At 37.3% G+C, this 16215-nt stretch overlaps 1 protein-coding gene across 5 annotated transcripts in view; it reads left to right on the top strand.

Annotated features, from left to right (window-relative positions):
* Positions 1 to 16215, top strand: part of XRN1 (5'-3' exoribonuclease 1) — a 101470-nt gene that overhangs the window by 73233 nt on the left and 12022 nt on the right. For 4 of the 5 annotated variants that reach the window (XR_003006390.1, XM_024769041.1, XM_024769040.1 and 1 more), the window contains 6 exons: positions 1140 to 1347; positions 2882 to 2977; positions 9438 to 9540; positions 12483 to 12544; positions 14433 to 14555; positions 14971 to 15130. Coding sequence is in view for 4 of the 5 variants with exons in the window: in XM_024769041.1 (XP_024624809.1) it covers positions 1140 to 1347; positions 2882 to 2977; positions 9438 to 9540; positions 12483 to 12544; positions 14433 to 14555; positions 14971 to 15130 (752 nt within the window). In the remaining variant the exon portion in view is untranslated. The remainder of the gene's footprint in view (positions 1 to 1139; positions 1348 to 2881; positions 2978 to 9437; positions 9541 to 12482; positions 12545 to 14432; positions 14556 to 14970; positions 15131 to 16215) is intronic. The other variant, XM_024769039.1, reaches the window with a different exon arrangement.

Raw genomic sequence — 16215 nt, 5'->3', positions numbered from 1 at the left:
TTGCCCTCTTTTTTTTTTTTTTTTTTTTTTTTTAATGGTACGTGGGCCTCTCACTGCTGCGGCCTCTCCTGTTGCGGAGCACAGGCTCCAGACGCGCAGGCTCAGCGGCCATGGCTCACGGGCCCAGCCGCTCTGCGGCATGTGGGATCCTCCCGGACCAGGGCACGAACCCGCGTGACCTGCATCAGCAGGTGGACTCTCAACCACTGCGCCACCAGGGAAGCCCTACTGTCTACACTCTTAAATGCAGCAGCAGGGTCTGGATCCCATATCTGATTTTATTTTTCATGAAAATGTTTGATTACCAATAACTTCAGGCAAAATAACTTTGAAATATATTTTTAAGATGATTAACTTTTTTCTCAGGGTTTTTTTTTTCCTCTCCTAGGTAGAGACACCGGATTTCTTGACTGACTGAGAGCTGTGTAAAAGATTACATGCCTGCCATATATTCATTTCTATAATGCAGAATCTTAAACTATAGTTCTCACAAAAATATTTTCTAGAAATCTTACAAAGATTTCTCATGAAGGAATTCTACTTCCCCATGATCTCAGAATATAAGAAAATTACTTTCTGAAGAGGTGATAGAGTTGAAAACTTTTGACCAGAGAAGGCTTATTTTAATATCTAAACACTTTTATCAAGGCCAGGAAGGAAGGAAATCGCAAATACTTGTCTCTTAGCCTTCCCAGTTCTGGAACATTAAGATGGGAAGATGAGGATAAAAAGAGCTGGACTCAACAATTGATCAGGAGACAAAAGTGATCAAAGCTAACATTTGCCCTGTTGCATAGGTAGAGCCACACTAGCTCCACACAGGGTAGCTTCATAACCTTTTAAAGAAGTTTGACATTTAATTCATGAATTTTTGGTTAACTCAGCTATTATGTTGCAAGCCTTCTGAGGACAAACTAACACACACCTCTACACATACAACTATACCTCTAGAACATTTTTGGAAACTTTTCAGAAATCTTATAAATTGAGCTCTTTCTATGATTTCAAGTTCCTCTACTGAATTTAAAAGTAATATTTCTTAATTAGGATTACGGAGTGTCCACCCCAAAATTATTTGATTCTTTTAGCTCCCTTTAGTATTAATTTCCTCTGACCCTGATAAAACTTTTTACCTTTAGGTGCTCACCTGGTAGAGGTTATCGACTGCCAACAAGTGCCTTGGTGAACCTTTCTCATGGGAGTCGCTCTGAAACAGGAAATCAGAAGTTGACAGCCATTGTGAAACCACAGCCAGCTGTGAATCACTATAGCTCAAGTTCATCAATTTCATCTGGGCATTTGGGAGGTCTGAACCATTCCCCTCAATCACTTTTTGTTCCTACTCAAGTAAGACTTTTATTTAAATAATGATCTTGAAAATATCTGTTTTCTCTCTGTATATTTACTTGGTAGACTAACACTTATTTTGTCTTATATCACCCAAATGTCCTATATTATCTCCTACAAAATGACATTAATTTGAAAGGTAAGGGAGAGGACTATATCATGTTTATCAAAAGCAATTTTCAAATTCCCACCATATAACTCATGAGTGATTTCCTTTATTTCATCTTCCTGAGGGCAAAACTTGAATTGTTTTGTGTGAGATACTTAACTTTAATTCCATGGCCCCAAATTTTAACCAAACTTTTTGTTTTGTTTGTTTTGGTTTGTTTTTAAACATCTTTATTGGAGTATAATTGCTTTACATTGTTGTGTTAGTTGCTGCTGTATAACAAAGTGAATCAGCTATATATATCCCCATATATCCCCATATCCCCTCCCTCTTGAGCCTCCCTCCCACCCTCCCTATCCCACGCCTCTAGGTGGTCACAGAGCACTGAGCTGATCTCCCTGTGCTATGCAGCTGTTTCCCACTATCTATCTGTTTTACATTTAGCCAAACTTTTTAATCCAAATAGCACATGTTTATTATAGACTAATTAGAAAACAGATAAGTAGATGATAACAAAGGAAACAAGCAAAAATCCTCTCAAATCTCATAGGTAACCACTGTCAAATTTTGTTGCATATTTTTCTAGATTTTTAATTTGCATGAAATCAGTTCTCCATAAGTAATAGCTGATTTTTTAAATCAGATTGTTTTTGTGTAAGATAAAAAATTTTTTAATTTTTTTTAAATTTTATTTATCTTTGGCTGCATTGGATCTTCACTGCTGCACGCAGGCTTTCTCTAGTTGCAGCGAGCGGGGGCTACTTTGTAGTGGTGCACAGCCTTCTCATTGCAGTGGCTTTTCTTGTTGTGGAGCACAGGCTCTAGGTGCACGGGCTTCAGTAGTTACAGCACGTGGGCCCTAGAACATGAGGGCTTCAGTAGTTGTGGCGTGTGGGCTCAATAGTTGCAGTGCATGGGCTCTAGAACACAGGCTCGGTAGTTGTGGTGCACGGGTTTGGTTGCTCCACGGCATGTGGGATCTCCCTGGACCGGTGATTGAACCTGTGTCCCCTGCATTGGAGGTGGATTCTTAACCACTGAGCCACTAGGGAAGTCCCAAAAATTTTTTAAATAAATATTATTAAATGTTAGCTTGAATAAGATAATATGCCAGTACACTGGAAGACAAAAAAAAAATCTTTTGGTGGGATATTGATTCAGTATAATCTTTTATAGCATTTGTTATGCTTTAAATATTTTTTAATAACCAATTACATCTGTAGAAGAACATTTTCACTCCAGCAGTATACTTTTATGGTTACTATACAGAGCTCCAGAAAAAAAGAACTAAGATAACAGATAATGAAATTTAAATATCCTGTCTACTGCTAAATAGCTTTAATAAGTAAATTATTCGATTTTTAGTCTGAATCTTTATTTTTTCATGTTTCAGTTTTCCTTAAGAAGTTTTTTGTACTTTCCCAGGTACCTACTAAAGATGATGATGAATTTTGCAACATTTGGCAATCCTTACAGGGATCTGGAAAGGTTCAACACTTTCAGCCACCTCTACAAGAGAAGGTTAGTATACCTTGCTTGATGGACATTTAAATTTTTTAAATTTATTTTATATTTCTATTTTAGGTATACAGTGATTAATTTTCCTCCTGAAATCTCAGAAATAACACTTTGATCTTGAATTTTCATAGTTCTCTTAGGCTACATGTGTTTTTGGACTAATGAATAAGAATGTAGACAATTTTTCTTTTTAATAAAGGCTTGAATGGCACTCATTAACTTACTCACTTCCACTTGAATGTATAGCTTTATGCTGGCAGTTGGTTGTCTTAGATGTGAATGAGCAAATTCACGTTCCTTGATAGAGTTTAAGAAAAGGAAAGAAATTCGGCTAAAAGAGTAGACTCAGGCACAAAAAAAAAAGGAAAAAGAAAAGGAATGAATTCCTACTACATTTTTTGCTAATTACTAACCTAACTTCTCAGCTTAGGTCAAAAAGGAATGTCCTCTCAGGTTTATAAACCAGTAGCCTGCACCATGAGGGCCTCATTTATTCTAATGTCCTCCCATGATGGTGGCATCATCAGTGCTAGGGAGGGGAAAATAGCAAAGGGAATGTTCGGAAAGTAAACATGAAACATGAGAGTGACAACAACACTGTAAGTCAACTGTACTTCAGTTTTTAAATAAATAATAATAAAGTGGGAAAAATAATCTAAACAAAGTAAAAAAAAAAAAGTGAGAGTTACAACGCACAGGTCACTTCTGCCAATATGCTCTTTTAAGTTTTCCTTAGATCATTCATAAATCTTTCTACATAAATGTAATCCATAACCAGATTTTTTAACCCTCTTTTCCTCTCTTATTTATTTAATATGGCTAATTCCTCAAGAGTGCTTTTTTATCATTCATTCAACATGTATTTATTAAGCATTTAATGCCTACCATGTGCCAGGCATTGTTCTATGCACTGAGAATATAGCTGCAAACAAAACAAAAATCCTGGCTCTCATACAGTTAGTACTGTAGGGAGGAAAGGACAATAAATAAGACCAAAAAAAAATGGTATATTAGATGATAATATAAGTTTGAGAAAAATTGCAGGGAAACAGGATAGGGAATTTTGGGGAGGGGGAAGGCAAGGTTTTGCAGGGTTTTTGTTTTTGTTTTCTCGTTATTGGTTTTTTAGGGGGGGGTTGTTTTTGGTTTTTTGCTTTGTTGATTTGTTTTCTGGTTTGGGTTTTTTTTTAAATTTTGGTTGTGCTGGGTCTTGGTTGTAGCAGGCAGGCTCCTTAGTTGCAGCTCATCAGCTACTTAGTTGCAGCAGGTGGGCTCCTTAGTTGCAGCTCATCAGCTCCTTAGTTGCGATTTACTGGCTTCTTAGTTGCAGCACATGGACTCCTTAGTTGTGGCATGAGAACTCTAAGTTGCAGCATGCATGTGGGATCTGGTTCCCTGACCAGGGATCGAACCCGGGCCCCCTGCCTTGGGAGTGTGGAGTCTTAACCACTGCACCACCAGGGAAATGCCCTGCAGTTTTAAGTGGAATGTTCAGGTAACATTTGAGCAAAGATTTGAACGAAATGAAGAGTGGATATACAGATACCTGAGGGGAGAGTATTCAAGACAAAGTCAAAGGCCCTGTTGGGGGTGGTGACCCCTGGCATACACAAGGATGAGGAGACCGTTTGGCTGAATCAGTAGGGTGAGTTGTAGGAAATGTAATTAGAGAGGTAAGAGATTGATACTATGTAGGACCTCCTGGACCATTATAAGGACATTGGCTTTTTACTCAGTGAGACAGGGAATCAGCAGAGGGTTTTGCACAGCAGAGAGACATGATTTGACTTGTATTTTAATAGGATCACTCTGCCTGTTATCTTGAGAATAGAACGTAGAGGAACCAAGGTGGAAACAGAGACTAGTTCAGAGACTACTGAAATCATCAAGATAGAGTTGATATTGACTTGGACCAGGGTAGTAGGATCCTGTGAAAAGTGGTCAAATTCTAAACATATTTGGAAGGGATTTCCAGCTGATGATGAATTGGATAGGCGGGTAAAAGAGAAAGAATATATTAAAGGACGTGACTCTTAAGGTCTGGATAGAGGGGCTATTAACTGAAATGGGAATGACTGCAGATCTGGTAGGTTTGTGGGGGAAGATCAGGAGTTCAATTTTGGTAAGTTTGAGATGTATACTAAACATTTAAGAAGAGTTATTGGAGTTAGATATTTGAGTGGAGATGTAGAGTTGGACATTGAGTCTGAAGGTCATCAATGTTGTCCAGGCTGGAGAGAGAAATTTGGGAATCATTATATACATATATATGTATATACACCCACACATATACATATATGTGTGTATATATGCATATGTGTGTGTGCATATATGTGTATATATCTATATCTATTTATCTATATCCAAGAAAGTGGATAGATAGAAAAAAAGTTCAACAACTTAGCCTTAGAGCATTCCATCCTTCAAGAGTCAGTGAGACTAGGTGGAACTAACAAAGGAGACTGAGAAGGAATGGCTGGTGACGGGAAGAAAACCAGGGAAGGGTGGTTTCTAGATGCCACGTGAAGAACAGATGTCAGAGAGAACAGAGTAATCAACTGTGTCAAACGCTGCTGATGGATCAATTAAGATGAAAACTGAGAATTGACTATGCACGGGATTTAGCACACGAAGGCCATTGGGAACCTTGACGAGAACAGTTTCAGTTAAGTGATAGGAGCGAAATACTGATTTGAGTGGGTTTAAGAGAAAAGAGGAAGAGAGAAATTGGAGGCAGCAAATATGGGTAATTCTTTCAAGGAGTTTTGCTCTAAGAGAAAACATTTCCCCGAGTCTCTCCTCTTTCCTTTCCCTATTTGTTCAGGCTCTTTGTTAACCTCTGTTCTTCCAGCCTTTCACTGGGGGCTGTCCCCTAGAACGCAACAGTTTTCTTTTCCCTTTTGCCTTATTCCTTGACTGGTGACTTTGGGTCTTTCTTCTCTGCTAACTAACACTTAATCTATGTCTCTAATTCCAACCTCTCAATCAAGATCTAACCCAATATCTCCAACTTTCTAGAATACAGGTATAGATGGATGCTCTGCCATCACCTCAACTTCAGGATATCTCACAACTGACCTCATCTAAAGCCTCTTCTCTTATCCTTATTTTCTAACACAACCATTTACTCAAGCATATAATCTGAAAAGCATGAAGTCAAAAATTTTTGCTTCTTCTCTCTAACATTTTTTGCATTGAGTCCCCAAATCTTTTTACCCCTTCTCAGTTTTTACAACTGGACCTTAAATTGTCATCCCAGCCCTAGATTAACCTCCTATCTGTGCTTCCTGCTTCTTATGTCTTTCCTTTCTAGTCCTTCTTACATAGTACTTCCTGCCTAATCTTTCCTAAAGAGCCTTTCACCAGTGTTGCTCAATCATGGCATAATTGAGCAACGTATCTAACAATTAATAAGGACTCCTGCTTTTGAACTCAGTTTATACCCTGTGGCAGTGTAGTGAAGATAAATCTGGTATTAGACTCAGAATCAGGAAATCAGGTTTTGTGCCTCAAGTTGCACAAATCTGATTTCCCTGGGCTTCTGTGGCCTCGTGTATAAAATTAAGGCTTGGACTTAGATGAACTCTGAGGTCTTTTCCAGCCCTCAAATAGTGTTGTTCAAATACTCTAGAATGTATAGGGCTTCCTGTTTAATACTAGTGGAATTCAACCTCAACTCAAACTAATATTTAGGCCTTCTATAATCCAACTCTGCCTAGTTCTTATATAAAGTATGTCAACTATTTGGTAAAATGGTCTGTTCTAATCAGATTGGTCTCCTAGCTTTCCCTTTCCCATAAACAGGTAATTTCCATTTCAGATTATGTGTTTGCATTGTTCCTTCCACTTAGGATGCCCTTTCCTCTCTCACTGCCAAAAAGTCTACTAGCTGTGACCACCAATTTCCTTGAGATGGAATGCCACACTTGATATTATATTTCCTCAGAATCTTCTGTATGCATCTCTTATTATTAGGTGCTATTTCATTATTTATATCAGCTGAACACCCCCATGTTTTATCTCTTGTATATTCTAAGAATTATGAGCCACCACATATAACACTTATATCCATGAAGCCTTAATAAGCAGCCTGGAATTCATCTGATAAGCAAATTATAGAGAACTCAACATGATTTTTTTTTATAAAAAAAGGTATTCATGCTTCTGGAAAAGGCAAAACTATAGAGTCAGTAAAAATATCAGTGGTTGCCAGAGATTATTGGGAATGGGAGAGATGAATTGGTGGAGCACAGAAGATTTTTAGAGCATTGAATATGCTCTGTATGATACTATAGTGATGGATATATGTCGTTACGCACTTGTCCAAACCCATAGAATATACAACACCAAGAGTGAACCCAATGTAAAATAAGGACTTGGGGTAACAATTATATGTCATTGTAGGTTCATCAGTTGTCACAAATGCACCACTCCAGTGGGGATGTTGATAATGGGGAAGGCTATGCATGTGTGGGGCGGGAGGTATAGGGGAAATCTCTGTACCTTCCTCTCAGTATTGGTGTGAACCTAAAACTGCTCTTTCAAAAAGTCTTTAAGGGCTTCTGGTGGCGCAGTGGTTAAGAATCCACCTGCCAACTCAGGGGACACGGGTTCGAGCCCTGGTCTGGGAAGGTCCCACATGCCACAGAGCAACTAAGCCTGTGCGCCACAACTACTGAGCCTGCGCTCTAGAGCCCGCGGGCCACAACTACTGAGCCCATGTGTCACAACTACTGAAGCCCACGCGCCTAGAGCCTGTGCTTCGCCACAAGAGAAGCCACCGCGATGAGAAGCCCACTCACCGCAACAAAGAGTAGCCCCCGCTCGCCGCAACTAGAGAAAGCCCATGCCCAGCAACAAAGACCCAACACAGCCAAAAATAAATAAATAAATTTATTTTTTTTTTAAGTGTTTAAAAGAACATTCAAGTCTTTATTGGCAGAATATGACAATGTGACTGACACAAATAGCTTTATGTAGACATCAAACAGAAGAACTCAAAAAAACATACTTAAAAGTAGGATATTTTCTTTCTAATTAAACTTAGGGCACTTTTTCTCTGAAATGGTACTGTGAACATGGGTTTTAGAGCTCAGATATCAGCTCTCCTATTTAGTTCTGTAACCAATTACATTATCACTTTGAGCCTCAGTTTACTCCTCTATAACATGGAATCAAAATACACCATAGTATTTTTAAGATTATAGCATTATTATAATGATGTTAAGATAATGCATGCAAAGTACATCTTAACCATGCCTGGCACATAATAGACACACAGTATTCGTTCACACCAATTTATTGAACCTGCTGTTCTAATTCCCTTCTTTAGAGTCAGAGTCCCCCACAAGCCATTGTGCTATGTGGATGGAAATCTCTTGGCCCTTTTTTTTAAAGAGTAAAGAGCCCTTTTTTTAAAAGAGTAAAGAGCCCTAGTAAAGAGCCCACATGTACCCAGTGTTCATTTGTCTGTGCTCAGAAAAAATTAAATAGGGCCCACCAAAAGCAAAATTGTGTAATCATTGCAAAGTGATTAATTTGTATTGAACATCTCCAGCCCCTACTTCTGCTTCCCCTTCCCACTTCAGCTGTGGCAAGTTATCTGTCTCTTTTTGCCTTCAGGTCTCTTCTCCCTGTCAGAAAGCAAAAGGGTCTGCTGTGATCTTTATATGAAACTTGCTCATGTCATTTTGCTAATTTTGTCCATTCGTGCACTGTCTCAATTACAGCAGCTTTATGATCAGTCCTGCTATCTGGTAGTAGTAATAGTCTTCCAGCGTTTGAAAACCTTGACATTAGAAAATATTAATCAATAAAAACCAGGCATTAGGGGAAAGGATGTGAAAGGGCTAATAATATCCTCAACTTTTATAACATAGGGACAGGAGTGATGAATTTTTTAAAACTCTGATGGAAATGTTTTAAATCACGAAGTCAAGAAAATAGTATAATAAATCTACATGTACCCATCCTTTACCTTGAACATGTCCAGTTCTGTTTCTTCCATGATACCTATTCATTTCCTATTCCCACATACCCCAGAGATAGGATTATTCTGAAGCAAATCTAGAGGGATCTTTAGAGGCTGATATTTCTGTTATGAAGAAACATCCACCTAAAGTTTAATCTTTAGTTTCTGTATTAACTTCAAACAAAATTAGATTGAATTATTTCTATTGAAAGCATTTTTGTAAAATGATTGTTTTCTGTGTACCTTACTATCTAACTAATGCATAGAGAAACGTCTGGAGTGGTGATCGTAATGTTAATGGTTATTTTGTGGGCGGTAGAATTTGAGTGGTTTTCTTAAATTCTCTATACTTTTCTGCATTCCTTAAATCTTTTTCTAGTGAGCTCTATAACTTTTATAAAAATAATAAAGTATTTATTAAGCATTGAGGAAGAGAAGTAGTTTTAATATTAAGAGTTTGTGTAAATCATTTATAAGAATTTTAATTTTCAGGGTGCAGTTCTACCTCAAGAAATAAGTCAAGTAACTCAACATCACAAATCTGGCTTTAATGAGAACAGTGTTAAGCAAAGAAAACATGAGCCTCACAGAAAATGTAAGTTATGAGTTAGAAAGTATACTTTTGGTGCTAACTGCTTCCTTTTATTTTTGTAATTAACAGCTTTATTGAGTTATAATTCATACATGATAAAATTCATCCTTTTAAAGTATACAATCAGTGTTTTTTGGTGTTTTCACAAAGTTGTACAACCAGTGCCACTGTCTAAATTTAGAACAATTTCATCTCCCCAAAAAGAAACACCATACTTGTTAGTAGTGATTCCCCTAGCCCTGGCAACCACTAATTTACTTCTGCCTCTGTGAATTGACCTATTCTGGATATTTCATGTAAACAGAACCATAAAATATGGGACCTTTGAGACTGGCTCCTTTCACTTGGCATAGTCTTTTCAAGGTTCATCCATGTTGTAGCATGTATCAGTACTTCATTCCTTTTTACAGCTGAACAGTATTCTGTAGTATGAATACTACATTTTGTTTATCCATTCATCCATTGATGGACATTTGGATTGTTTCCACCTTTGGGCTGTAATAAATAATGCTGCTGTGGATGTTTATGTACAAGTTTTTGTGTGAACATATGTTTGCAGTTCTCTTGGGTATATATGAATGAATGGAATAATTGAGTCATGTGTTAACTCTATGCTTAACTTTTTGTGGAACTACCAAACTGTTTTCCAAAGTAGCTGTACCATTTTACATTCCCACCAGCAATATATGAGGATCCAATTTCTTTACATCCTCTATAACACTTGTTATTATCCATCTTTTTTATTATAGCCATCCTAGTGAATGTAAACTGGAGTCTCCTTGTGGTTTTCATTTGTAATTCATTAATGACTAATAATAGTGTTGAACATTTTTTCATGTGCTTATTGGCTGTTTGTATTTCTTCTTGGAGTAATATATATTCATATCCTTTGCTCATTTTAAAATTGGGTTATCTTTTTATTCTTGAGTTGTAAGACTTCTTTTTATATTCTATATCCTATATGCTGAGCAGATATTTGATTTGCAAATATATGCTCTCATTCTCTGGGTTGTCTCTTAACTTTTTATACAGTGTCCTTGAAGTACAAAAGTATTTAATTTTCATCAAGTCCGATTTATCTGTTTTTTTCTACTTTTTCTTTGTTTGCTTATGCTTTAGGTATCATCTAAGAAACCATTGCCTAATTCAAGGTCACACAAATTTACACCTATGTTTTCTTCTAAGAGTGTTATAGTTTTAGCTCTAACATTTAGGTCCTTTTTTCATTTTTGAATAAGTATATACATGGTATGAGGTAGGGGTCCGTATTCACTCTTTTGCATGTAGATATCTAGTTGTCCCAGAACTATTTGCTAAAAGACAGTTCTTTCCCCATAGAATTCTCTTTGCACTCCATTGAATTGTCTTGGCACCCTTGTCAGAAATCAGTTGACCATAGATGTATGGGTTTATTTCTAGTTTGTCAATTCCATTTCACCTATCTATATGACATCTTTTTGGAACAACACACCATCTTCATTACCATAGCTTTGTTATCAGTTTTGAAATCGGGAAGTTTGAATCCTCCAACATTGTTTTTCTTTTTCAAGATTATTTTGTCTGTTCTGGTCTCTTGCATTGCCATATGAATTTTAGGATCAGCTTGTCTATTTCTGCAAATATGGCAGCTGGAATTTTTATAGGGATCATATTGAATCTGTAGACCACTTTGGGTAGTACTGTCATTTAGCAATATTAAGCCTTTCTACTTCTTTCAGTGATGTCTTATAGTTTTCAGTGTACAAGTCTTGAACTTTTTTTGTTAAATTTATTTCTAAGTATTTTATTCTATGTAATACTATTGTCAGTGGAACTGTGTTCTTAATTTGGTGGGGGGGAGATTGTTCATTACTACTTATAGAAATAAAACTGACTCTTGTATATTGATCTTGTATCCTCCCACCTTGTTGAACTTATTTATTTGCCCTAATTTTTTTGGCTTCTGCAAATAGAGATAGTTTTACTTCTTCCTATACAATCTGGATGCCTTTTATTTTTCTTACCTAATTGCTGCGGATAAAACCACCAGTACGGTGTTGAATAGCAGTGGTGTCACTTTTTATTTTCCTCCTTTTTGCAAGAATTCTTCCTTACCTTCCTTTCTTCCTTTCTTTTCCCCTCTCTGTTCCCTCTCTTCCCTTTCCTTCCCATCTTTGTCCCTTCCTTCCTCTCTCATTCCATCCCTTCCCTCCCTCTTACTTCTTTCCTCATCCTCTTTCCTCTTTTGTCTCTCCCTCTCTCCCTTCTTCCTCCCTTTCTTCCTTCCTTGTTTTCTTCTTTTTTCCCTTTCCTCCTTCCTCTTCTAATCCATCCTTTTCACTTTCTTTCTGTTCCTGTCATTTCCCCTTAACAGGAATACTAAAATAGCTTCCTACTTGGTCTCTTACTCCTTCTACCTAGCTAATAAGCCATGCCATATTATAATTTTCTTAAGGCACAATTCTGATCAGATTCCTACCAGCTCAAAACCTTTCTGTGATTGTGCCTATTGCCTGCCAGTGTAATTCCGTAGTCTTCAGTCCTTTGCAGATTGTGGCTGCAGCCTGCTTCTCTAGTTAAATTAAGCTGCATTATATTCCTCAACCTCCAGCAGAACTGGTCTGTTTTTAGTTCCACAAATATTCCTTGCTTTCTACTTCTACTATTATTTATCTTTCTCCTATTATTTCCTTTGCTGGAGTACTTAGCCTCTTATTCTGCCCTTTGGAAACCTGCCGTCCTGCAAGGCTCAGTTAGATGCCACCTTTCTTTTTCCCTTATTGTTGTCATCTGTGAGTTTCTCTTCTCACCCTCATCTAAATTATAAGTTCCTCAAGATCAGGGCCTTTGTCTCCTTGGAATTCTGTGAATTTTTTACACAGTGCCTTGCTATGGTAAATACTTGGTAGATTTAATTGGTGTGCAACAAATTTCATTTAACAAAATTTCTGTTTTCTTGTCTCTAGTTAAAGAAGAGTGTAAGAGTCCTAAAACTGAGAGTCGGTCACAAAAAATATCGAATAGGCAGGTAAGCTTCTTAAAATCACATTTCTAGTAGCCCACTTTTTTTTTTCTTTTTTTTTAAACATCTTTATTGGAGTATAATTGCTTTACAATGGTGTGTTAGTTTCTGCTTTATAACAAAGTGAATCAGTTATACATATACATATGTCCCCATATCTCTTCCCTCTTGAGTCTCCCTCCCTCCCTCCCACCCTCCCTATCCCACCCCTCTAGGTGGTCACAAAGCACCGAGCTGATCTCCCTGCACTATGCTAGTAGCCCACTTTTTATTGTAGTTGGTGGCTCTGTGGCATCTGACTGAATTTTGCAGCCCTTTCAGCCAGATTCATAAAGTGCATGACAGGAGGGTTGCTGAGCCTGTCAGTCACTTGGATGGGAGGTTGTACAGCTAGAGTCCAGGATTTGGAACTAGAGAGACCTGAAGTTCTGGTCCTGCCATTTAACAGCTGGGTGGCCTTGAGCAGTTCACTACACTTCTCACAGCCTCAATTTCTTCATCTTTAAAATGGAGATAAAAATATATCACTTGTGTCTCTCATTATATATAGTCTGTATATACATAAATACATACAAACGTACCTACATATATGTGGGTACATTATATATATAAAATATGTAGAAGTATGTTTATATATTCAATGAAAGTATATGGACCAACATGGCAAAGTTAACAGTTAATTCTGTGGAGTTAGGTTAATGGGGGAAACTGAGATCATTTATGTTTTATTTTATATAGTTTGTTGTTTGATAAGGAGTATGTATATATTTTATAATCAAAAAAACATTTTAAGTCTAAAAATATTTATGTACACTTATGTGCATTTTATATGCATATTATATAACACAAAGTTCTTAAAAATTAGATCTCTTATAAGCTATAATATATTACATTTATAAAAGATACCTTAGGGCTTCCCTGATGTCTCAGTGGTTGAGAGTCTGCCTGCCGATGCAGGGGACACGGGTTTGTGCCCCGGTCCGGGAAGATCCCACATGCTGCGGAGCGGCTGGGCCCGTGAGCCTTGGCTGCTGAGCCTGCGCGTCCGGAGCCTGTGCTCCGCAATGGGAGAGGCCACAACAGTGAGAAGCCCGCGTACCGCAAAAAAAAAAGAGATACCTTAGAAGATATCTTGGCACATAACAGGTTCTCAGCCCGTTAATTTTTAGATACCAATAAAGGGTTGAATTGCATGACTTTCAGAGTCATCTCTTTCTGCAACTCTTAATGCTATAATTTCCTTTCTTCTAGAGAAGGGGTTCATAAACTCTGTGCCGTGGACCTCTTTGGTGAAGCCTATGGACTCTTTCTCAGAATAATAGTTTTAATGCTACAGTAAAATACATAAGATTTGAAAGAAAACCAGTAATATTGAAATACCATTAGAATCACCACCATTGTGTTATATTGCCTACATTCATAATTGAAGGGAATACTAAGTCTCATTTAGAAATTAATGAAAATAAAGATGGAATTTTTTCCCTCATCAAGTTTATGAGCCCCCTTTTTTCTCATGGTATAAAAGAGAAAATAACACATTAAAAAGTTTGCAGCAGTTTATTTAGAATACTGTTAAGTCGGAATTATAATTTTATTTGCACAAAAACTCATTCGTACTCTCTTAACAGGCGTTTGAAGGGCCTGCCAAATGTAATGTTAAGCTTTTGAAGAGAAATGAGAGTGCAGAAGTCTCAGAAAACTGAAAGGTTGAAACTAGTTATCCAAATGCCATTGATAAGCTAAAAGACTGGTTTATACAAGTTCTCTTCCCAAACTTTAACACCTGGGAAGAAGATTGAGTGAAAATTAAATGATCATTTTTGTACATAAAACTCTCAGCTATTTTCGTGTCCTTGTACTTTCATCTTCATGCACAAAATATTTATTCTTTTAGCCTAATCCTGGAATTGAGAACTTCTTAGCATCCTTGAATATCTCCAAAGAAAATGAAGTACAGTCATCTCATCATGAAGAGCCTCCAAGCGAAGAACATTTGTCACCACAGTCATTTGCTATGGTTCGTATTTTGAAAGAGCTTGTACACTATGGTAATTTCATTACTGTTAGCCACACATACCCTGTGCAACAGTTAAAACACTTTCTCTTATGTAGACTGGTGTGTGGCATTATTATTGTCATCCTGTGAGAAAGATCGGGCTGCCCTGGGCAATTTAGCCACCATAGCTCCCTTGCTTTTCAAACATGGCCACTAGACAATTTGGTCAAAAGTTAAGCAGAATGATAAGTATTGTTTCTTTGCCAGGGAATGTGAATTTTTTTTCAACTCTTGTTTTCCTTATTCTCTATCTGAATGTAGTTATCATCTTAATTTTTAACAATGGAACTTATTAAAAGAAACATCAGTAAGGTCTGTAGCTTTTAACTTTTCTCCCTTATCCCTACTATCTCCATACCAATCATTTTCAAAATAGAAGGGAACTCGGATGCTTAAAGAAATTCTAAAAATTGATGGCTCTGACACTGTGGACCATAAGAATGAGATGAAACAATTTGGTAATGAAGTCACTGTTTCCTCCAATAGAAGAGATGAATATGGATCTTCCTCACAGCCTAAACAAAGTAAGAAATTAAGTAAGTAAGCTAAGTACTAGTACTAATAACCAATCACTTCAAAAATCCAGTTCATTTTTTTTTAATCATGTGATTTTTAAAGATAATTAAGGATAATTAAGAGTAACATGGGCTTCCCTGGTGGCACAGAGGTTGAGAGTCTGCCTGCCAATGCAGGGGACACGGGTTCATGCCCCGGTCCGGGAAGATACCACATGCCGCGGAGCAGCTAGGCCCGGGAGCCATGGCCGCTTAGCCTGCGCATCCGGAGCCTGTGCTCTGCAACGGGAGAGGCCACAACAGTGAGAGGCCCACATACCGCAAAAAAAAAAGAGTAACAAATAAGAGTACGATTTTATACTTGTGTCATTTATATAACAATGTAACTATGTAACCAATAGATCTGTAGTCCCTAAATGTCTTCTATGTTTTTTCAATATTTCTTTTTTTTAATAAGTTTATTTTTTTTATTTAATTTAATTTAATTTTATTATTTATTTTCGTTGCACCGGGTCTTAATTGTGGCAGGCGGGCTCCTTAGTTGCGGTTCGCCAGCTCCTTATTTGTGGCACATGTGTTCCTTAGTTGCAACCAGCAGGCTCCATGAATGTGGGATCTAGTTCCCTGACCAGGGATCGAACCGGCATCCACTGCATTGGAAGGCGGATTCTTAAGCACTGTGCCACCAGGGAAGTCCCTCCTTGTGACTACTTAAATTATACTATTACAGATATTCATTCTGGAGATCCCAAACCTGGAAAGGTTTTCACATTTTAGCTTTTTCTCAGTAATTTAAAAATGATTATGTAACTTAAATACATTACTTAACTTTTCTATAAATTCTTTTATCTATAAAATAACATTGCAAATGATGGTTGTGATAATTGTATGACATACATAAAGCAGTTAGCACTGTGTCTGACACATCATAGGTGCAAATAATTGATATTAGTATTACGTTAAAATAACTTGACCAACATAAAAATAGAAGAAGCTGTAAAATCAATTTAAAATAATTAATGGAGGCACACACACTGGAAAGTGGGCACTTACCTAAAGTCTAAGAAGCCTATAGCATAACATCTGGCACATAGCTGGATTTCAGT

The sequence above is a fragment of the Neophocaena asiaeorientalis genome, unplaced genomic scaffold (genome assembly GCF_003031525.2).
Source record: "Neophocaena asiaeorientalis asiaeorientalis breed wild unplaced genomic scaffold, Neophocaena_asiaeorientalis_V1.1 scaffold118, whole genome shotgun sequence".
Classification (NCBI taxonomy): Eukaryota; Metazoa; Chordata; class Mammalia; order Artiodactyla; family Phocoenidae; genus Neophocaena; species Neophocaena asiaeorientalis.
This window is presented reverse-complemented; position numbering and strand designations above follow the sequence as displayed.